We start from the raw sequence: 23,705 nt of genomic DNA, 5'->3' as shown, positions 1-23,705 counted from the left end.
TTTCTGAGAATTGTACATATTTTAAGCTTATTTTAAGACAGGTTTTATGGCAAACAATGAGCATGTTGATTCACAAAGAGAAAGAAAAAAACTGAAGAAAAAAAAAACATGGTTTGTCCTGCACACTGCAATGCTCTTTTCAGGTGTAGGCAAGAGGACACCTGTGCAAACAGAGACAGATTTTTGAATGGCTCCTCTTTCAACTTTATATTCTAACGCAGGTTTTCCTGCAGTTGTCCTCAGTGTCAAACCGGTTTCTGTTTCCCTCGCAACCACCAAACCAGAACTGGGCACACGCGTTTGCTGTGGAGTCGTAGTACCATTTCACCACATACTGTCGACAGGGACCTGGGTCCAAAGCCTGTTTGCAGCCTGGATCTACAAAGAATGGAAAAAACAAAGGTTCTTCTGTAAGTAAAAGACCCGCATCATTGAGCAACATTCTCTCATGAGGACTTTCATCATTCTAGGTGACAAGAAATGGTGTAATACCAGGGAATACGCTGTAAAGATATTGCCAGTTTTTGCTTGTGACAGATGATCTACTTGACATTTAGGCCATGCACTCTTTCACAGAATCTCACTGCTCACAGGAGGCTACGGTTTGGACTACGGTTGTAGGAGTCAGCTATTATAAAGGGCTAAGCACAGTGTGTGTGTGGCACAGCTGTAGGAAGGCTGATACCATATTTATTCTCCACCACGGGTAGAGGCGGCGGGGTAGGTGGTGGCAGGGTTGCCTCCGGGGTGAAAAGCCGCTTTGTGGGGAACTGAGGACCCGGCACCGAAATACTGGGGGGGCGATGATTCCTGCGGTTATTATTATTTGGCGATGGTGGGTACAGATCTGTTAGGCCATTGAGTGGTTCTCCATCAAAAGATACTATTCTGGTAACATTTCTCTTGTGGTTGTTGTTGGTCTTGCTCGGCTTCACGGTTTTTGGGAAAGTTGGGCGCTCTGGCTCTCCCGGAGGTCCTGGCTGAATCAGAGAGTCATCAAGGTATTAAATTCTGCTACACCATACTGCCACCCTCATATTACTCATATATCATTAATAAAGTTCCATATCATTACCATCTCATAATTTTCACACTTCAGTTTCTTCAGCACAGACAGATTAAATAATTAATCTGTATATGTAAGATATATAAAGCCAATACAGTGTTATATTAGAAGGATTTAATTTTACTCAAGATTAGATTTTATTGTATTTGGTCGAAAATATTCCCTACACATGATTGTACAAATCCCAGTGAGTTTTGGGAGAAGATATTTTGGACTTCATTTGAAAATATTGGAATTGTAAGTATTTTCTTTAAAATTAACTGCTTGAAGAGGGTGTACCTATAAGACAAAGCCAAGGAGGGCATATTCCTCTTTTGCTTCTATGATAGTATGTGGAAGTATGAATCAGGTAGGATTAAGATGGATGAACAATTATGATTTTCCCCTGAAATTGACTGTATAACACCAGATTAGGTATTTTGTTGCCCTCCTGGATAATACTCATGCTCCCTGTGATGCAATTTCAAGACAAGCTGTAACATTGTTCCAAATTAACTTCAGCATTCTAATGGAAATGTATCCACGATGTTAAAACAACACTAGTGTGGTGAATGGTGTCTGTTGTCACCTCTTTGTATATCCTGTTGTAATCGCCATTGAAAATGGGGGTGTCTGTCCTCTCTGCTATCTCCGGGGGAGGCTCGAAGTCAGGGACAATGCCTGGGGGGAGCGGTGAGCTGGGCACTGAGCTGAACAGGGGCATCTCTTCACTCTCACAGATCCGACTCAGCAGTTTACCCTCCAGGGCTGAAAAATCCACAAGCGACAGGATGAACAAACATTCAACAGTCCGTCATGATATCACAGTCATGTGATATTAATAATGATGTCTTAGTTTCACCCTTTGCAAACGTGCAAAGTAGGGGTTAGGGAAAAGGACTCAGTGGCTGGCTTGGATATAAAGACTGGGTGTTTCATGCTAGTATACTGTTACCATTCTTTACTACATGCGTAAGTGTAAGCAATGCAAGTCTTCCTGAATGACAATGTCCTCTAGGCAGGTTAAAAAACTTTGCTATAAAAGGACATAGAATCGTTTTGTATTTGAAATTATAACCCACATTTCTGCTAGTCTCTACCCTTTTCTTGTTATTCCCATTTGTAGGTCTTATTTGAGTTTTTCACTATGCAACCATTTTGGTTTTGCACTTTCTTTTCCCTGTGGGCCAAATCTCACAGGTGGTACCACAGCTTTCCTCTTTCAATTTGTTTTTAATTTTATATGTAGAGGCATTGTCCAATAATCCATATTTTAGAGGCAATATAAAGCCTAAAATATCTGTTGAAAGAGCATATTTAGAATGCCAGAAAGACGTAAGCATTATAACAGTGGTGGCCAACCTGCAGCCCTTCAGAGCTTCATTTGAGGCCCCTAAAGTGAGTGTGAAGGGGAAAAAAACACATCATTACGAATTGGAGTAATGCCACGATTTAAAATGATATTGTTGAGTCCTGTGAAATATATTATGTTCTTACAGCGTAGACTTTAAAGAGATATAATCCTTAATGTGTTTTCTTTTGTTTTTGTAAAGTATTTTTAGTGTTTTTGCATCTAATGATTTCCTGTACAAAGCATTTTCATTGATCTACTTGAAATGACATACCTGGAAGTGTCATGAAGTCCTCAATCAGGTAGACATGCTCTTCATTGGGATCAGAGGCAATGGTGTTCAGCTCGTTTTTAAAATCCAAGTAAAAAGGGTCACTCTTATTGACCACCCCGATCACGAACATCTCAATATTGGAGTCGTGGGCTTCCTTCACGACGTCCTCCAGCCTCACTAAGTCTCGCTTGTCGGCCTGTCCGTCTGTAATGACAATCTCAACCTTCCGTACCCCAGGGCGTGCGGCCTGGAAGATCTGGTTGGCAAGTTGTATGGCGCTGCCCGTGAAGGTGCCCTCGCCCAGGTATGGCATCCTCCGAACGGCAGCCTTGATGTCATCACGGCTGGACTGCTGCTGCAGGCTGGAGACCAGCACATTGATGTGACTGTAGAGGACGACGCCTATACGGGTTGCCTCCCGGCTCACTGACACACGGTCAATCAGGGTGTTCACAAAATCTTTCACCATGTTGAAGTTTTCAGGCCCCACGCTTTCTGAACTGTCAATGACGAAGACGAGCTCCAGCGGGCTCTCCCGACATTTCACACCGCAACCTGAACAAGAATCACAAACACGCCATTCAGTAACTATGTTTTGTGTGAGTGTCTGGAAGATACTGGGAAAATTGTATCCATGCCTGAATCACTAGATTTCTGAGTGAACATTGTATAACAAGGTAATGTGAAATCCAGAGATTATTTTACCACAGATTGCTCTGATTATTTTGATAACTTCTTCTCTCTGTGTAAAAGGGAACAAACAAACATTTAAGTAAGATAATTATCAGCTGATGCATTCACATACGCTTTCCATATTGATTGCATTTCAACTATAGTTCCTAAGTGTACTTAAAGAATGTATTGTTTAAAATGTATGATTACCATAAAAATCTCCATTCTACATTACAGATCAAGAATGCAATACATATGAGTGAATGAGTAGAGAAATTTACCGTTAAGCCAGGTTCTCCTTTTTGTCCAAGTCTGCCCTGTAATCATGAAAGTTTAATTTCACACAGTTACTCTATTATCTCTTGCATTCACAGTGATATCATTCTGATAAACTGGATTATTATAAAATAATCCAGCAAAATTTGGGTGATGTGATGGTGTAACCCTGCTAAATCTGAATTCACACTGATATAATTATGTTAGCTCTTACACTAACTAATTATAATTGTTATAAATATTAATGTATTGCTTGTAAAAACAGATACAACATATAATACGGGAAGTATTTTGTCATTTCTAGTCTGACTGTATCCTCTTTTCCCCACTGTGGATCCAGCACCACTTACAATTTCACACACTCTTCCTCATGGGTTCAGAGCTAAATCACAGTTCACTGGTTTAAAGCTAGACGGACGGGTAACTCTCACTGGCATGATACCAGTGCAGACCCAATCCATTTCCATCAAGCTCAACACCAAGCAGAGTGGTGAAGGGGAGTGTATCAATAATCTGGGACCTTAAGAACCCACAGTTTTACAGTGAGGCATCTGAGGGGGGTGTTTATCAAATTCTCTCAAGAGATTCAAAACACACCTTTTAGGGCTATATCTCCCTCTCCTTCCCAACACTGTAATAAAATCTTTAGTGGTGAAACTTGATGGTGGTTAGAGAACTGAAGCCAATTCAAACTAATAGCAACATCAAGCTTGTAATTGGCAGGAGTAGTAAGTGGTTACGCACCATATAACACCACTTATTTCCTTTGTGGCAATGTTTCCCACAATGACACTATATTTCAAGGTTGGCGCAAGTGATTCAGTATCTATACAGTTACTTGCAAAGTTACAAAGCCTGTTGAATGCAGCATTAGTAAGTTACTCTGAAAATGACCATCTGCCCTGAAAATAAATGAAAACGTCTATGTCACTGATGAAATAGTTTGGATATCATATAATATGTCATACCATGGGTCCCATTGCTCCTGGTTCTCCAAGTTCTCCTTTTTCCCCCTTTCGACCACGGTCACCAGGGAGTCCTCTCTCTCCCTGCAATGATGTTAATCAGTGTCTTCAACACCACACAGTGTCAGTTTTTTGTGTCAGTCAGAATTTTGCATTGCTTTTCTATAATAGTCCTCTGAAACAACATTTAGTGTATGAGAATGCCATATTGATGATGGTGCTGTTTGCATAAGTAGGTGATAGAATGTAGAACCCTGAGGTGGGGACTACTTTCTTGCACCGTGGCTACGGTTATGCCGAGAACATTTAATAGACATGAATTTCCATACAATAAAAGCATGAAGGTTGGGTTTGATGTATTTATGGTAGTACTGTATTTGGCTTGGAGTCTGATGAGGCAATTGCACCGGGATGTGGGTCAAGGTTGTTCACCCCCTGTGTGGACATCATAATCAGGGAAAGGAAAGGCGGAGATGGGGTGTAGAAGGGATGCTGTGAACAGCTGACGTAGAGAAGAAGTAGTCAGTGTGATTTTTATAGTCGTGGACGGGACCGATCTGTCTAGTGTTGGTTAATTGCATAAGGATTGTGTAAATTTCCCTCCTGAATCTTCATTTGGAACTTCAGTTATTACAGATTGCACATGTACATGCCAATATGCAAATTTAGTGCAGATATTAGGAGAGACAGTTCATTACCAACTGCACCCTAGAATGCAAACTGTTACATTGTAAGATCTCTTACCTTTTCACCAAGAAGGCCCTCTCCTGGGGGCCCCCTGGGTCCTGGGAGCCCCTGAAATCCAGACTCACCCTGTATATAACAATCCCAGACACAGCTGATTACATTACCCTATATTGTCTAAAAACACACCTGTTACACGGCAACAAGCATTGCTGCAAGGTAATATCTGCCATGTTCTCTATAGTCCATATAAAAAGTTAGGGATTACTGGATAAATGCTGCACACACATATGCAGTTAATGTAATGCATTCAGATGACTCAAAGCCAAGTAATTGCAGTATACACATATTGTGAGCAGTGGGTGGATAGTGGGACCATACTGTACCTTCTGCCCCTGAATACCTTCTCCAGGTGAACCCGGTGGACCAGGTGGGCCACTCTGGCCAGTAGAGCCCTGCAATCACAGATGGGTTAATGTTTGCCGCTGCTGTTCACTGGTTTGTTTAATGCAATGATTCTCCAACTGAGACACTATAAGAAATGTCAATGATTAGCATAACCACTTATATAGGGCAATACAGACTGTAAAAAATGATTGGTCTGAAGGCTAAGAATTTCACGGAGCATGGCAATTACAATGACCTGTACAACTGTAAATTCATTGTAGTCCTCCAGTAGTATTCTTGAGCATCAGCCAGCATTACCACTTACAGTACTTTTGTTCTGGAGGCAGATGTGTTTGCTAAATTGGCTCATGGAGTTCTCAGCTTTTGGTCTGATTGGCATAGGGGTGTGGTCAATCTGGCATGCTTCAAAAGTGAAAAAAGGCTGCACGGCATTACAGAGTTGTTCATTCATCCCTGTATGAATGAACAACAAAATAAGGTTTCTGTTGCAACTGAATGATGTTGTTCGTAACCTTGGGACCCATCTGTCCAATTCCTGGTGGTCCAGGAGGTCCAGGACTGCCTGTAGAACCCCGATCGCCCTAAACACAAAAATATCCTACAGTGAAAAACTTTGGGACATCCTCCATTAGACCTCAGACAGCAAACTGGCAGTATACAGCAACATAGAATTGGACTAGCAGCCAATTTTATTTGGTAAAAAGTATCTTGTACTATGCATTTTGAAATAAAGGGGTGTGTGGGGGGGGGGGGGGGGGGGTTAGAAGGTTGTTACAAATAGTTTACAGTATGATCATAGTTTTCTGTTGCAAATATTCATCTTGCAAATAGCACATCACCATTGTGAAGTTCTGGTGTTAAGTATATTTGTTGAAGTGCTTCCTACTTTGACTAAATTACTGACACAATCTTGCAGAATGGATCTTCCCTGTCACGTATTACAACTCCAGAGGATGTATTCCCAATTATAACCAATTTTAGAGAGCTATTTCCAATCCTTGTACCTTTGGTCCAGGTAATCCTTTTCCTTCAGGTCCCAGTTCTCCTGGTAGTCCTGGTAGCCCTGGGGGCCCCTGTGGAGTAGCATAAGGGAAAATAACACAGAACATATTTATGGTTCTTGCCATGCATTTACACATTCAGCAATAGTAATTAGTGAACACATACAGTAAAAGCAATAGCAATAGTAAAAGTAAACTAACGCACCGGTGCACCAGGGAAGCCATCCCCTTTCACCCCAGGTGGTCCAATGGGTCCAGGTAATCCCCTTTCACCCTAAAAGAGTTAAGCAAGGAGGTCTGAATCAGTGGAGGATCCAGGATTTCAACACTCTTTCTAAATATCCTTACGCATACTTTCCTGGGGACACTCCTAGATAATGCTGAGTTACTTTCTCATTGTCAGTTTACCTTAGGTCCAGCAATCCCAATTCCTGGTTCTCCCACTGGTCCAGCTGGCCCAACGGGACCGAGGTCTCCCTGTCGGCAAACAAGCCACATATGGATTCCACTGTATTAGGGGTGCCCTTGACAAACATGAGAAACTATCCATCCACCATCCAGCAGTAAAGATGGATTAAAAAATAAAACTGTTAAATAAATAAAACTACTTCACCAATGTACTTACTTTTTAACTTAAACGACACAGAAAGTGCTCCGGACAGTATTGTCACCTTTTCTACAATCACCAGAATGGTTATCATCATGAAGGAATAAAGACTGCCACTAATGTGAACTTAATGTTACATGCACCAGTAATGACAGTAATGTAAACTGCAAAGACTCCTTTCTCAAGGAGAAAGACAGACTTACCTTGGCACCAGGTATACCCCGCCCAGGTGGTCCAGGTGCTCCAATGGGCCCAATACTTCCTGGTTCTCCCTAAACATAAACAGAATCAGAAGTAAACACAAGTGTTTTCTTACGTCAGATATGAAGAATCTGGGCTCACCATTTTCATATACTCAGTAATAATAAAGACAACTCTCACTGTGCATTCTGAAACCACACAGATAGGTTTATCTAGCTACATGTACTGCCTAGGCTGCTCCCAGACACTTAGTGTAAGTGAAAATATCAGGAATTTCAAGACTCTCAGATCCCTTTATGATGTCAATTATGATTAAAAATGGAAATATTAAAGGTTCACGGATTGTTGTGTTGCACTATACGTTTTTCCATTGTTTGTCCATACAGACATCTTTGGGTTTATCTACCAGCTGTGAACTCAAGAGAGTACAGTGACTTACTATCAGCTGGCTAATTACTGAATAGCCTGTCAGAGCCATGTATACTCTATACACGGCTCTGTAGCCTGTAGTCTAACAGCACCATCATGTGGAGTGTCAGTAGAATGCAATCTCCACAAAGTACATCTGTTTACTTGCTACACAATAAAAAAAAGAGAAACAAGGAAAGTGAGTACAGGTCTGGTGGCTACAGACATCTGACAGTAAATTAAACGACTTCCTTAAAAAGTTGATTTTGATACCATATGGTTTTGCTACTGGTACAGACAATAATAAACTGTAGATAATCCTGTATAAGAAGAGGAGGCACTGACGGTTATTAAGACACCATGTTTTTAATTGCATGAACATTTATGTCATTTAGTGTAGTTGGACGAATACTGAGCAATTCAGAATTCTATCAAATAGTAAACACACAAACCTTTTCACCTTCTAATTGTGTAACATGTCTGCAACCATCAAAAGAAAGTACATTTGTGTTTTGATTTATTTTTAGCAACGAATGAACCTTCATCATTGTTCATCACCTTCATCACCTAAATCACTGTTCATTTTTCAATCATTCAGCCTTGCTATCTCACATAAGCAGTGCGCTTGTGCTTTAGGGTAACATTGACTGTGACAGGTTCTACATAACAGCTACATAAAGCCTTCATGAGCCCCACACTACACCTTCATAGTCAGAGCAAGAATGTGCATAAAAATACCATCCATTCATATCACATGACAGTCCTATAATTTTCAAAATCATATTGTCATGTTAGTGTAACCTTATGAATGGTGAAGTACCACACTCTGCGACAGTCTAAATCATTTGCCATAGATTTTATGAATGCTCATGCAGCATTTGTTGAGGTGTTATGAGGACATGATGTAGCTCTCATTTAGGACTCACAGTGAATGTTATCTACTTTTGTTTGTGCTCACCTTTGACCCTGTTGGCCCCATAGGTCCTACAGATCCGGCAAGTCCCCTGGGTCCTCTGTCACCTTGGTCCCCCTGGGCAAAGGAGAAACACTTTTTTCAGAGAAATTAACAATACTTTCATCAGCATTCTTCTAACTTGAATGTTTAAGGTTGAGTGTAGAAGAGTGTACCTGAATGACTAAACTTGTGAAATGCAATCGAATTGGACATGAAATTATAGAAAATTATAAAACGACTCCACAACCCTGTTTGGATTTGGAATCTGTACCTTCTCTCCTGGGACACCTTTTCCAGGAGCACCTTCTGGACCCCGGGGACCGGGTAACCCTGTTTCACCCTTAATTCATAAAAGACACAAAGGATTACATGTTATAATAAGCACAGCTACATGAAACAAAAAATAATATAACAGTTACGTGAAGCATTAACAACACATGATGCTTATGAAGATATTATATGTCGTACGCTGGTGCTTGGGACAGAGGGGTATCCTACTACTATGTGATATTGAAGTGGATTCAACACATGTATATGTTTTTATGTGTCATGCATAAATGTTGTCAATGCCTAATGCAGCCAATTAGAAATACATTATTTGTTTATTTTATGTTGTCTCAATGCTATGGATTGATAGTTTGTAGTGGTTATATTTTCATGCAGCAAAAGTGTTCAGTAGTGTGTTGAACTACCAGCTCAATAACTAAATAAAAAAATGGGGAGGCCTTAATTCTTAACATAATAAATCATTTATAGTCAGTCAATTTAAGAGTTAATAAATTATTCCCATATTTCACGATGATATATCATCTTTGCAAATAACCTGCTCTCAAAACACACTAACTCAAATATTTTAGTTATAAGGGAAATTATAAGGGAAACCAAACTCTGAATTTGCATATTTGTAGGGGTAAAATAGTCATTTTTGCACATTACATAAATAAAATGTATTAATAGTATGCACAAGTATAAAAGTATATAAGTAGGCAGGAGCGGTGTCATAGAGCATCATCGCATCTCACCTTGGGCCCCACACTGCCATCTTCTCCTGGGATACCAGGAAGTCCAGATGACCCCTCTGCTCCAGGGTCACCCTGGAGCACCCCGGGAAGAATACAGTCAGCAATGATAAAGATATTTATTAGTTGTAGTAGTACAATGAAATCTCTCTATACATATATGAATGCCTACAACCCTCAGCACTTATTCAAACCCCAGATTAAATATAGAAAGAACATGACAGAACACAAAATTGGCCTATTAGATATTCTTCCTCTTAACTTTTGCACTCAAGTCATACTTAAACGTTATTCATTTATATAAATAATAAAATGTTATTTCATTATTGAAATGTAAAATGAATTGGCTTAATGACAAAGATCAATATGCATCTGAAAATGAATCCCATGCAAAAAGTTATGTTTAATGAGGTGCATACTGAACAAAATGGCCCTAATGAGCAAGTTTGTTACCTTCAACCAAACACTAACCTTAGGTTTTGGTTTCTCATGAAATAACAGGTTGCACTTTACTTTACAGCTCAGGTTATATTACATAATAAAATTGTCAACACACTGCTATGCTACCCTGCAATTACCTGAACTTCCCCCATAGTTTGTTGCTCTTTTACAGCAAAACAATGAAAGTGAAATACCTGTCACAGCTGAAATAAAGTAGCATCAGGGCTGTGAGGTAACATGCTACAACACAAACTGAAGTGTCTTTTATCATCTTAAAATTATCTTATAAAATTTATTCATGGTATACTGTGCTGGAGTACCCTGCTCAACAGTACAGCAGAGGTTTTGTACCTGGGACTGACTGCCTCCTCAGATGAATCCACTTAGAAATTAGATCCATTGTTTTAGTTCTATTGACCTTTTTCTATGAATGTGAAATATCCTGCTTACTTTGGGCCCTGGCTCTCCAACTCCTCTCTCCCCTTGGGGACCTGGTTCTCCTGGAAAACCCTGGTTCCCCTGCCAAGAAAATGATGCATCTCACAGAATAACTTCTCATACCACACACAACATAAATGAAGACGCAAAATGACAGGACATGGATTTTGAGTGAAACTAAGTTACCCGGCCCACATGAATTTTTGGTCGATACCCAAAGCATGTCCTGCTAGTTGAAAATCAGCTGAGGCCAAACTGGAGCAACATAACCACAAAACAGACCTGAGAAAAAAAGATCTCTTAAGATCTCCAAAAATGTTTTTAGGCAAGATGCAACTTTGTGAATACTGAGGGGAGGTCAATCAGCGTTGGTAGTTTTCTGGCAGTTAGATTTGGCTGAGCTGTTTCTGATTTTGCAATGACTAATGGCACTAATGGCACCAAAAAGCCAACAGGCCAATCAAGTTAATTATTTTGTTTACACTCTGAATGCATTCTCAAATGAAATTTCCCTAATGTAGCTTTTTTGTTAGAATTATCAACAAGAACCTGAAACTATACAATGGACAGGTTGCATTACCATTGAGTTAATTTTATACATGATCACAAGTGTTTTTCAAAAGTGTTCCAAACCTTTGCACACTCACGTAGCAAAGGGATTATTCAATATGCATGATTTTGAAAAGAAAAAATAAATAAAGCAATAAATCTAGTGTCTTTGAGCAACATTCTGAACAGCTGTATGCTAATCTTGGTACACTTAAAAGCAGTTCGTGTAGACAGACGGGGGCATTATGTACACTACATCCATCTATTCTCTGTGATTTTATTTTATTTATTTGGTGACCCTGTTTCCACTGTACAAGATACAAAGTACAAGCATAGTGCACTGGCACAAGTATCCCTGGGCCATTTTCCCTGCTTGTAACTCAGTGAAAACATTTTCAAAGGGTTTTAAGAGCAGGTCTGTCTTTTGGGCATAAACTCTGAGAGCAACATTCTGACCTGACCACATTCCTGCTTAGTAGATCTAACTTCTCATCAGTAAAAATTAAATGCTGCTGATCACGAGATCTTAGACTTACCTTTGGGCCAAGTAATCCCACCCCTGGTGGCCCTCTGGCACCTGGGGGGCCGACTAGGCCTTGATCCCCCTACAAAAAAGAGGGAGAGAGAGATACAGCTTTTCTATACAATAGCATTATATTGCAGAGGGGTGATTCACTTTAAAATTGAAGGGAGTGATTTAAAATGCACATACTACACAGGTAAGCATCAGGAAGTGCAAGTGTAAACAAAGGAACATGTCTTTTCGCTTGCCTTTTCTCCTTGAATCCCTGCTCCTGGAAACCCTACAGGTCCTGGCAATCCCGGAGGTCCCGAATTTCCCTTCAGAAACCAGACATCATGGGTCAAAGATCACATTATACAACTAGAGTCTCTGTTCTTGTTCGTCAAGACCCATAATGGCAATGCAAGCTACTGCAATGATGATGATATTGATGATAGAAGCAATGATGATGATGATGATGATGATGATGACCATGACTATGAGGATGATACTAACAGTGATGATGATACCTCCAGGGCACAAATTGGTGATGTGGAATTACACAACACTGTCTGATGAGTAATAATTCTAAAGAAATCTTTTATGGAAATAAATGATTTAGGGGCATAAATCATTTCATCATTTAATCACCTGTACTGGTTTTGATCATTTTAGGATTCCATTTTTCCCAGTTACTCCAGCTGTGCCAAGAAATGCTTAATATTCAGGCTTGCTGTTTTTCCCCCTCTGCTTAGCAGACATCAGTCTGCAGGATTTAGATCCAGTTTGGACTGGAGGACCAGCCTCCTCTGTACTGTACCTTCTCACCCTTCAATCCCACACCTGGAGGTCCACGTGCGCCCCTGGGGCCATCGAATCCTCGATCGCCCTGAAACGTGGACACAGTCAGAAAGCACCCAGTAAACAGTTAAGAAAAGGTATCAGTCAGGCACACAAACCAGTGTTTACATCAAAAATGTAAAAATGTGCCCTTCAAAAGTTAACATATGATTATGTTCCCATTGCAACATTATTGAAAGAAATTGCAGGCTTCACTTATACAAATCTGTTATAGTTCTGATGTTCTGATAGAACTGATGTTCTGATCACACACACACACACACACACACACACACACAATTATTTCAACAGGTGCAACAGAGTGCAATTTTATGAACTGAGCAGCATTAATGTAGTCATCTTGGGATATAGAAAATTCAGAGATATTTGTAGTAGTAATTATATAAAGTACTTATTACAGCTCCATTTCTGAATATATTTACTGACAGGTCAGACTTGCTTGAAACAATAATATAGGTGGATTAGTTGATCAGTCAGACCTACCTTGGCCCCTGGCAGACCCTCTCCTGCGGCCCCTGGATCTCCCTGTGCTCCTGGAGGCCCTGGAGGACCCTAAAAACAGATACACACGTACCCACATGCACACACAAGCACACACACATGCAAAAAACAAACACACAAACATATGCAAGCACAGACATACATATGAACACAAAATTCATCACTATTTACCAAAGTTAGACGTTTCATTTTCAAAAACAAAATATGTCTTAAATTATATGTTTTAAATTTTAAAGCAATTATTCATTTCTCTGAAGTGAACAATTTCATTTATAATCACATCAAAATCATCCTTTTACTTCCCCTCCATTCTACTCATATATTTGGATTACCTGTTAAAAGATAACTCACAGAAATGATGCTGATATACACATGCAAAGCTGCAGTACTGTTATTTGGACTCTACACCAATTTTAAAATCTCATTCAGATCAGAGGATTGGGACCAGCTTTGCTTTCTGATCACCTGTAAACGGAAACACAGAGTGGACTTACTGTCGCGCCAGGTTCCCCAACTCCAGGGGGACCAATGGGTCCAAGCCTTCCCTGGTTGCCTTTATCCCCCTGGAACACACACAGACAGGTGAGGAGGGGGACTTTATCATCCTCCAAATACTCTGATTATTTATTCATTCTGCCAATAGTCGTCATGGTGTGCAACCCATCATGTCGCATTTCATTGATTTTCAAACATGCCAGTCATTTCTGAACAGCATTTTCCACCCTCTTCGGATTAACCAGGTCACCTTTGGGCCAGGGAATCCGATGCCAATGTCACCAGGCGGCCCAGATGCTCCAGTTGGTCCACGGTCTCCCTGGAGTAAAGGTATGACACAAGGGGAAGAAGTGGTGAGTAACACACTGGGGCTGAAAGCATCAAGGCAAATGCTCCTGTTCATTAATAACAGACTGTAAATGAATACGCCATCAGACATTATAAGCAATGTAAGACCACAAAACATGAATGTGCTCTCCACTGTGGCCATCAGTATTACAGACATACTGCAGAGAGAGGGGTTTTCATACTATGTCATTTTATTATGCATATGCATTCTTTCCACACATGCCATGCCTACTAGTCACAGCATCCACGACATTGCCATAGGCTTATGTGCTATTCAAAATAGTTGGAAATAATCCACTTTTGAGATGAGAATATCCAATAGACTGTGCTTTCCAGCTCATGAGTAAGCATTGCCAAAACAAGAATAAAAGTGTAGCCTATTGAACTCAGGGTATTTTGTGATGACATTTTCACAAAAGAGTTTCTCTCATGCATTTCCTTAATGGGGTCTGGAGACCCATAAAACCCCCATTCTGAGACGGAACTGCAAAACAGATATGTGTGGCATTTGAGAAGGATAAAATAGCCATTTGTATCTGATATAATACTTGGCCTTCGTTATATCTTAATATTCTTAATGTTACTATGAGTCTGTCTCATTTTTAAGATGCTTCTTGTTTGGATGCTCTGACAGTGTGTGGAGACAGTGAGATGTCAGAATTTTAAACCAAGAGGCATACATCTCATAAGGTCAGTACATGAACACTATCCTGGTATATTGACTGGTATGTGTTTTTTTACATGGATTATTACATATTCTACTAATTAAAGCTGTCAAAAGAATGACTGTGAATATTTTTATATTTTGAAAAAGAATTCCAATCAATGATATTTTTGGCATAGACCGAGTTTTCTTACTTTGGGTCCTGGCTGTCCCTCTGGACCTTGATCTCCAGACGGTCCTGTTTGACCCTGTAATAAAAACACAAAGTTGTGGGCAAAAAAATACAGATTACGGTTCATGTGGTCAAAAAAAATGTTTTGAAACATATAAAGGTAAGCACAATAAAGGTAACTATTTTGGTAAATGCTGACTGTGCACTCTTCACCACCTCCATATCTTACAAAAGCGTTACTTATTACTGTTACTACAATACGGCATTCTGTTCAATTATCATCCAAGAAAACATGCCAGCTCCAGGTCTCCAGGAATAAATGTCTAACTCAGAACAGACCCTTAAATGAATTCACATTAATTATTTGGTTAACTGACAAAGCTATACAGAGTGATCTTGATTGCTTATATCATCCATATAACCCTTTCATAAACCTGTGTTTCATGGGATCTGTCTAGCTCAAGGAGACAACTACACCATCTCATTTGGCAATTAAATCCACAGTAACACTGATCATTTGGTCTGTTCTGTGCAGGGCATCTACAGGGCAGGGCATCTACACTGAATCCTCCGTGTTCATTTAAATGTTTAATTTACCCATCTAAATGAGGTGTCTTGTGAGTCTGTCTGCATGACACATCTCTAGCCTTGAGCAGCAGATTAACCTGCACATAATTTCACTTGTTAGAAAAATCGTTTTCATTTATTGCGAGAGAAAGAAAAGAATAACCTCTATCACTCCCATTGTTTTGTTTGCTGCAAACAAGTTGAGCTCACTTTCTGATCAGTTTTGTGGGAAAGAAAACATGTAAATGTGAATATTCTTTTTGACTTCTTTGCTTTGATTCTATAGCTACCAGCTAATCTAAGTTCACTTGAGGTAGATAACTCCTGATGAAGTATATCAATGTGCATTATGAAGATGGTGTCTGGGAACCCAAAGCAGGGCACTGCCCTCAAATCTAAAGGTTAATCCTAAAACTGGAAGCTACTGTCACCATGCCAATGCTGGAGGGGCTGAAGAGGGAGAAGCAGAGGCATCTGAGCAGCTCTGTCCCAACACTAATCCTATGGGACAAAGTCTGCTCCTGAAAAAGAATAATACAGTGCAAGCTTCGATTCACAGCTTTAGATATGCACATTAGTATCAGGATTACATATAATCCTTAATTCACATTCCATAAGTGCACAGCCAGGAAACTGCACCTAACCATATGCACATTTCTACATGTTTGTTTGATTATTTCATTTGTGGCATTCTGCCACCTTTATTTGTGCTGACTTAATTGATTTCTAGGTTCATTTGTTATTTGTCTTTTTTTGACTAGTCATACTTCTTAACTCCATTCTAGTCCATTTCCATTTGTGCCTCTGACTAATTTGTATCATCTTCCCTGATAAGAGTCAAAAGTCAGAATTATTTCTCACACATATTGAGAAAACAATACAAATTATATTCTGTCCACATGTTCCGATTTTTAAAATGATTTTCTTTGGCTACTACACAACTATTGTTGAAAATACAGTGGTGAGAGCATAAGGATTTTATTGTAAATGAAAGGAAATTCATTAATTAGAACTGTACCTGCTCTCCTCTGAATCCTTGTGGCCCTGGAGGCCCCTCAAGACCCTGCAAGCATTCATCATGTTTTGATTAGTTCATGCAGAGAGCAGTGATGCCTCATGGAAATTGATGGTATTCAATGAACTTACTTTGTCTCCTTTGACCCCAGGGGCACCACATTCACCTCTCTCCCCCTGAAACACAGGACAAGCTCAGTAAAAGAGTGGTTCTATTTGTCAGTGACAGTATACACATAATGACAGAATACTCACGGCAGCAGTGCTCCCACACTGACAGTGTACACACAGTGAAAGCATAGGCATAATGGCAGTGCTCACATTGTGATAGTGTACCCATAGCCACAGCATACACACATTAACAGCACTCACACAATGATAGCACACCCAATAGCACAGTGAGCACATAGGGACGGTGACAGCATACACTTGACAGTGCTCACACAGTAACTGCATAGGCACATTGATAGCATGCACACAGTGAGAATGCTACCATGGTGACAGTGCTCATACAGTAGCAGCACTCACAGCGACAGCTCGTCCACAATGACAATGTAAATGCAATGACAGCATTCACATAAGAGCTGTGCTACTCTAGTTCGTGGAAGAGGACTGTCTGCAGCCTTCATTGCCAACTTTCAATCAGTTAGGAAGTAAATGATGAGTCTAGAGAAGAACTGATTTCTTATCCTGTTAGAAGCTGTGGTGGACTGAGTACTAGAAGCTAGAAACCCCTTTCCAAATCTGGAGAAGTCTCCTGATCTGAGGTTTTACACATACTTATAAACACCAAAGCCAATTTTAATGTTATGAAGGGAACGCAATGAAATATGCACATGCGTCTCACCTTTTCACCTTTAAAACCAGGCCTTCCCTGCAGAGGAAGAAGAACTGTGTTTCACCACTGTATTTAGATATGAGAAGTCACCACAAAACTCACCATGTTCACTTACTGTGTTTGATGTCAATCATTCATATTGACAGTTATAGGGGAAGTATTACTCTTATAATCATAGGGTGCCTGTGCACATATGCATGTATATTTATGTGTTTTACGTGCATATTAAGTTTATGTCTGAGTGTGATGTATACATAGGATATATATAACAATAACAAGTTGTTCACAAAAAAGAGGTGTGTGTGTGTGTGTGTGTGTGTGTATGGTGACAGAGGGTATTTATGAGATATAACTTCTATTTGTGATTCTAAAACACTGTCCCATGAAGTGACCCATTCATTGTAACGATTAACATCATTACTACTGTCAGCTGGTTGAAATACTGAAGGATTGGCTGTCTAATTAAGAACCACAAAATCAAATGAACTTTCATGTTGATAGTTTGGTTGATGGACCATGACAATGCATATGCAATGACAATGCATGATTGTACAGTATTCAGATTTAATTGAGAAGAAGAAAATGTCAATAAATACCAGAAAATAAAAGAACTATACATATAACTTGATGTACCTCGATACCCTCATTTCCTGGACGGCCATTGACACCAGGTTCGCCCTTGTAAAATACAACAAGTGAAAAGTTTGACATTAGAATTGTACTCTGATATTATATTAATATCTGGTACATACTGATCATCACTGTGGCACATTTACCTTAGATCCTTTTGGGCCTTGGGCTCCTTCATATCCTGGATCTCCTTTTTTTCCCTAAAAAATTGCATTTTAACAAGGCAGCTTGAGCAGAATATAAACAAAACTGAACAGTCAGTTAACAAATAAAGCAAACACTTGTTGACAATAACTTGTCTTTTGAACTGATTCCGTTCAGTAGAAATGATTGTCTGACACACTGGCACTACATACAAAACCTGTGAGCCCTTTTACTCAGTGACCTCTGTTCATTGAGTAAATGGACATCCATGAGAAATAGTAACATAGAAATAGGACTTGTAACTAAGTTTGGAAGTTATTGTGAATACATTTTTTCCACTTCTTACTCAACAATTTAAGATATCACAGTACACATCAATCAATAGGTATATCACAATTACAGTTCATACTTTGTCAGATATGAGCCTCCATTGTTTTTATTTTTTTTGTTTTGTTTTGTTTTTCAATAATCAACCATGCCATCAATCAGCCATGCAGTAGTTATTTATTCCAAATGACTGAGAACTGCTTTGAGAAACTGAGATATTTATCATATATTAAATTCCTATGGAGTTTTTCCATGTTCACAATCAAGTAGTTATGTGAATGAAAATATACATTTTTGACCTGTTCCTTACTGACATAGGCCTACATCCTACTGGTCAGATTCCATGTGAGATTGCAGTTGCCCTTACCCTCCACTCTGTGCCCTAAATCTCCACTTTTGTGTAGTAGAATCAACAGGGATCAGCATGTTTTTCTGTTCCTAATCCTGTTTTTGACCCTTGCTTTCAGTGAAATGCCTTCCTTGCATATGCCAAGACATTATTTTCTTTAAAAACGGGGTTATGAAAATAAAGCCTTTCATGGTTGCCAAGAGGAGGAAGGCATGCTACACTTGCAGTGTGGGAAGTCATTTTGGACGCTTGTTCCAATGGCTTTGTGTCTTGCTGTGATTTGGGTTCCACTGTCTATATGGAGGACAGAGTGCACAAGTAAAACTGGATCTGGAATAAAAAGTGCTGTCGCTTTTCCCTGCTGCCAGCAACCATGTCTCCAGCTCATCACTTTTGAGGGGAAAAATGTGTTCAAATAAATAAATGTTTTTGCAAAAGGTTGATCTCCACTCATCTGTGAGTGAGGATCATCAGTGAGATTTTGAAGATCTCATGTTACTCTGTGAGGTTTTTCGTAATATAACATTGTCACCACACACTACTTAGCAATGCACTTGGGTTTCTGAATGAACTGTGATAACTATTTCTCTTTGCTGATCAGATTATATAAAGGAATTGTTGTTACTGACTATATTGTAATAAACTGGCATACTCACTGGGAGACCGGGAAAACCCCTCTCTCCTTTTTCACACAGACATCCATTTGGCTGTGAACACTGCAACAAAGGAAGTATATGAAGATAAAGGAGTATGGAGCTAATGCGTCAATAGAAATGAGGTACTCCTACAGAACATTTTTATTATGTTGGTATACTTACTCCATCCCTGGCGATGATACTCTGAAATGAAATGAATATGTAAATAAATTGATTGTAAAAAAATTAAAGAATTGTTAAAAACAGTCTTCATACTATACAGCCATTACATTTGAATAATTAATCAAAGGTTATTCAAGGACATCAAACTGTACTTTTAAAGGTCCTCAACTTAAAATACACATAGATGAGATACATTACAATGCATAGTTGGCATGTAACACAATTCATGTTATTGTCTAACCCCAGACAGGGCTTGACCCCCATTAATCTCCAGACAGCTCTGTGTTTTTATGGAAAATTCACATCACAGGAGGAATTTTCCCCAGTTTCACACAATCTAAGCATTGACGTTAGCTCCCTCTGTCCTGAAAAGGGTTCATAAACCCAGTTCCTGCAATAGCTTGTAGGCACTAAGTTGAAGGACCTTGATAATTTAACAATAAATGTATAATGCCTAAAAACATGCAGGGATTTCAATTTGCCTTCAATCCTGTCATCTGTGTTCAAATATTTGACTGTTACATTGAAATGTTTAGAAGACTCCATTTCAACACTTGCTCATCTCAGCTGACTCATGGATGAATTATTTGAATTCTCCACATATTCACAGCACTGTGGTCTGAGCATCATTGAGCTGCAGATGTTCCTCGCTCTCATTTTATGACTTTCACTTTTATTTTACTACTCTTACATTCTACTGCATTCTTCTTGAATGGGGAGGCTGGAGACTCGTCATTTTTTAGTAGATGGGGCGCAGTTTAAATAGCAGTTACAAACCAGCTCTGAACCCCTGGTGGAGGGATGGGCTGTAGTGGCATCGGTAGTGGCTGGGGGGTCATGGTTTTGAATCCTAGGCAAGACATTGCTGTTGTACTTTACAGCAAGATGATTGTTCCACTAAATTATAACTGGATAACACAATAGTGTGGTCAGTAAAAATGAATTGAAAAGAACAGGATATGTAATTCAGGAGGGATAAGGTGACAAGTCTTTTAAACTGAATTGGTCATGGGTACAGTTTTATTACTACTACTGATTATTTGCTTCTTGTCCAGGGCAACTGATAGAGCTTTACACATATTTATACTATACATTTAGCCCAAGAACTAATATGGAAATTATATGAAACATTATTATTATTATCCCACCTGGGCCAACGGTTAACAGCCCCATTCTTGACAAGCTATCTCTCTGAAAAGCACTTGCCCCTTTTCATTTGAATTCATCCTGGTAATTGACAAAATTCAAATATGAATGAAACACCACACAGGACACAGTGTGGATCTTGTTGACCAGGAAGGGTTGTGGGTATTGTAACCAGCCCTGCACTCACCAGCTCTCTGAGGAGCTTCTCCTCCAGCAGACTGTCTGTCAGACTGAGAACATACTGCTGGTGTGGGCTGCTGGCAATGGACCTAAGCTTGGCGCTGTTTGGGCTTTCTCGCGCCAGGTCCGACAGCCCAATAGCGAACAGCTTAATGTCGTAACTCTTGGCTTCGGCAGCGGGGCCAATGACGTTGGGGTTCCGAGGATGGTCAACCCCGTCCGTCATGAGCAGAGCCACCCTCACGCTGTCGGGCTTGGTCTCCTGGAGGAAGAGCTGTGTGGCGTTGGTGATAGCGTAGGATGAGTAGGTGCCGTGGCCGATGTAGGCCATGCCGTTGACCCGGCTCTGGAAGACATCCAGGTCCTGCCAGTCCAGGAAGTTGTGCTCCACTGAGACTGTGCTGCTGTACTGCAGGGCAGCCAGCCTGATCCTCAGCTTCCAGCCCTCCAGCTGCATCTGCATGATTCGGCTGCTGATGCTGAGTACAAACTCCTTCTGCCTCTCAAAAAGGAACGTTTTAGCGCTCTCAGAGCTGTCCAGGATGAACGCAATGTTCATCGAGCATATCATACCTGTAAATGATGAAAAATTACTATACTTCACTTGGCTATTGTTTTCAGAGTTGAGGGGTCCAAACTGATAGGAATGCTATCAGCAATTGTCAGTTCCAGGTAAGGAATGTATTTCCTTATTCTTATACTGGATTAGAGAACAGGAACTACAGTTGAATATGAGTACATGAGGACCATATGACTATTATGAGTTTGGCAGTAATAAAATTTAGCTGTCAGCATTAAATTGTACTGAATAGAACAAGCAGTAAGTAAAACAACCCCTTAATAAACTTGCTCTTAAATTTACTATATGCTCTTTTTGGGGGTAGAGGAAGTGGGCAACCACACAAAAATATCATTGAAATCATTTAAACTAATGATCAGTATTATCATAAGCACAGAGAATTACTTCCTTAATTTTGAAATGTTATGTGCCATTGGAAGCATCCTTACTAAGTCCTTCATCTCTGACGATGAGGTTGTTGGCTCTCTGACCCTTCCTTCGTCTGCCCTGGCTTCTGGACACATCAGAAAGTGCCAGCAGTAAAAGGCACAGTGCAATGCTTTTTGCCATGTTACCCCCTGGTCCCTCTCTCCACCCTTGGGTTGAAAAGAGAAAATGTTACAAGACTTCCATGATCCACACAGCAATCTAGGAAACAACCTAAGGCCCAGATTCAATCTAACAGCAAGACACAACTAGAATTTTGGATTACTTTACATAACAAAATTCAGAAAGTGTTCCTTTTTTTCATTAACTTTACTGACTGATTTTTGTAAGCAACCTACTTACTTAAGTAAGGTCCTTTATTTTGAAAGGAAATGAAAAAATGTTCGGGGGTAGGATTCAATCTGGGCCCGCTGAAAGAAGGTGAAAGATACATCTAATACAGACACATCCAATTATGTTTAGAGAGCACCCTCGAAATATGACCTTTACAACCACGTTCTCCTGATGTGCATTTTTTAATACAGCATCACTTCACTATGTCCAAATCACATACTGTATGTCCCTGCCTGTGGATACTGTCAAAGCCATTCACTCTCAACAGGTGATGGTAACGGAAATTATCAAATGAATAAACAAATTGCATAATTATCTTGCAACACCCATGGGTATCTAATTTAAAATCCAGCAACTGTCATAATTCCAAGGAATTGTTTGCTTATTGAGTCTTAGTTGTAAATTTTTGACTCTAACAAGTCAATTTGCCAGCATTGTTATTCATTTCATTGCAAAGTATTTTCAGACATATGGCATCATTTATATTTTTTAGATTTCATACTGTACATTTACCTAAGATAATTTATATTAAACTATAAATGTGTCATGTTGATTTTATTCTAACAGTATTTCCACAAGTTTTTTTTTAATGAGGGCATTTTACATTTTTTAAGATAATGAATTTTGCATTGAGTTTGCATGTTTGCATTATGTCTTTTCACAGCAACTCTAGAAACAATTTCTGCATCAACCAAAAACCTTGTCAAGAACAGGAGAATACTCAACAGTCCCTTGTATGAGGTACCTTTTAAAACCATACTTTGAAAGCATTGCTTTTAAAGTATGATATATTTGTACCTATTAATTATCTTATGTGCCAAGAAGCCCCTCCTTTCATCAAATCTAAACATCTATCAAATGATGACACTTGTTTGACTGTTGGATTACACGGTGAATGTGAAATATTGCCTCAAATCAAAAACTGCTGTCGTTGAACTTCATATAATTACAGCATGTCCTCAGCATGTCCCAGGACAGTACCATATATCAATATTTTAAGATAAATTAGGGTTATTCCAATAAAAAGAACAAAAATTACTCTGAATCAAATACCACATTTACAAGACAAACCCTTTAACGGTTGATTTTCAATATTTTAGTTGAATTTAATCGGCTTTCAATAGTTATATAGTACATAGTATATTTAGACTATTTCAGAGTGTAAAATAACACTGCAGGAGAATGACAATCAAGAAAGTGGTGCGTTTGTATTCACTACTACGTGCGTCATTATGCGCTCAACCCCCAAAGGAGAAATTCAATACCCCCACACCACCAGCAAATGATATTTCCAGGGCAGGCGGGATTCGCCATTGAGATAGGTGCTTTCTAAACATTCAGAGTAATTCGGTTGGCATTACTTAACGGCAAATGCACGAAAAAAAAAATATTTGAAACTTTCCAAAAATGCACAGATATGTTGTCTGTTGCCATTGGTGAAACTAGCAGACGTGATAGTAGCAGTAACTGAACCGATTGCAGTCTTAAGAATGTATTAACAAACACCGCTAATTAC

At 39.5% G+C, this 23,705-nt stretch overlaps 1 protein-coding gene across 1 annotated transcript; it reads right to left on the bottom strand.

Annotated features, from left to right (window-relative positions):
* Positions 1 to 203: 203 nt before the first annotated feature.
* On the bottom strand, positions 204 to 21,988 carry col28a1b (collagen, type XXVIII, alpha 1b). The gene is made up of 34 exons (XM_036539038.1): positions 21,859 to 21,988; positions 20,858 to 21,423; positions 19,525 to 19,545; positions 19,363 to 19,422; positions 18,033 to 18,086; positions 17,890 to 17,934; positions 17,266 to 17,292; positions 16,551 to 16,595; positions 16,423 to 16,467; positions 14,860 to 14,913; positions 13,904 to 13,972; positions 13,653 to 13,721; positions 13,141 to 13,209; positions 12,617 to 12,685; positions 12,066 to 12,134; positions 11,831 to 11,899; positions 10,758 to 10,826; positions 9,870 to 9,941; positions 9,119 to 9,187; positions 8,851 to 8,922; positions 7,487 to 7,555; positions 7,085 to 7,153; positions 6,882 to 6,950; positions 6,680 to 6,748; positions 6,188 to 6,256; positions 5,654 to 5,722; positions 5,328 to 5,396; positions 4,587 to 4,667; positions 3,624 to 3,659; positions 3,376 to 3,412; positions 2,671 to 3,225; positions 1,635 to 1,813; positions 686 to 980; positions 204 to 378 (listed from the first exon to the last, which is right to left on the bottom strand). Exons 1-34 carry the CDS (start codon positions 21,977 to 21,979, stop codon positions 206 to 208), a joined length of 3,573 nt encoding a protein of 1,190 aa, XP_036394931.1. The 5' UTR covers positions 21,980 to 21,988; the 3' UTR covers positions 204 to 205.
* Positions 21,989 to 23,705: the final 1,717 nt, after the last annotated feature.

This window comes from Megalops cyprinoides, chromosome 10, assembly GCF_013368585.1.
Source record: "Megalops cyprinoides isolate fMegCyp1 chromosome 10, fMegCyp1.pri, whole genome shotgun sequence".
Classification (NCBI taxonomy): domain Eukaryota; kingdom Metazoa; phylum Chordata; class Actinopteri; order Elopiformes; family Megalopidae; genus Megalops; species Megalops cyprinoides.
The sequence above is the reverse complement of the archived record's forward strand: the minus strand, read 5'-3'. Positions and strand labels throughout refer to the sequence as shown.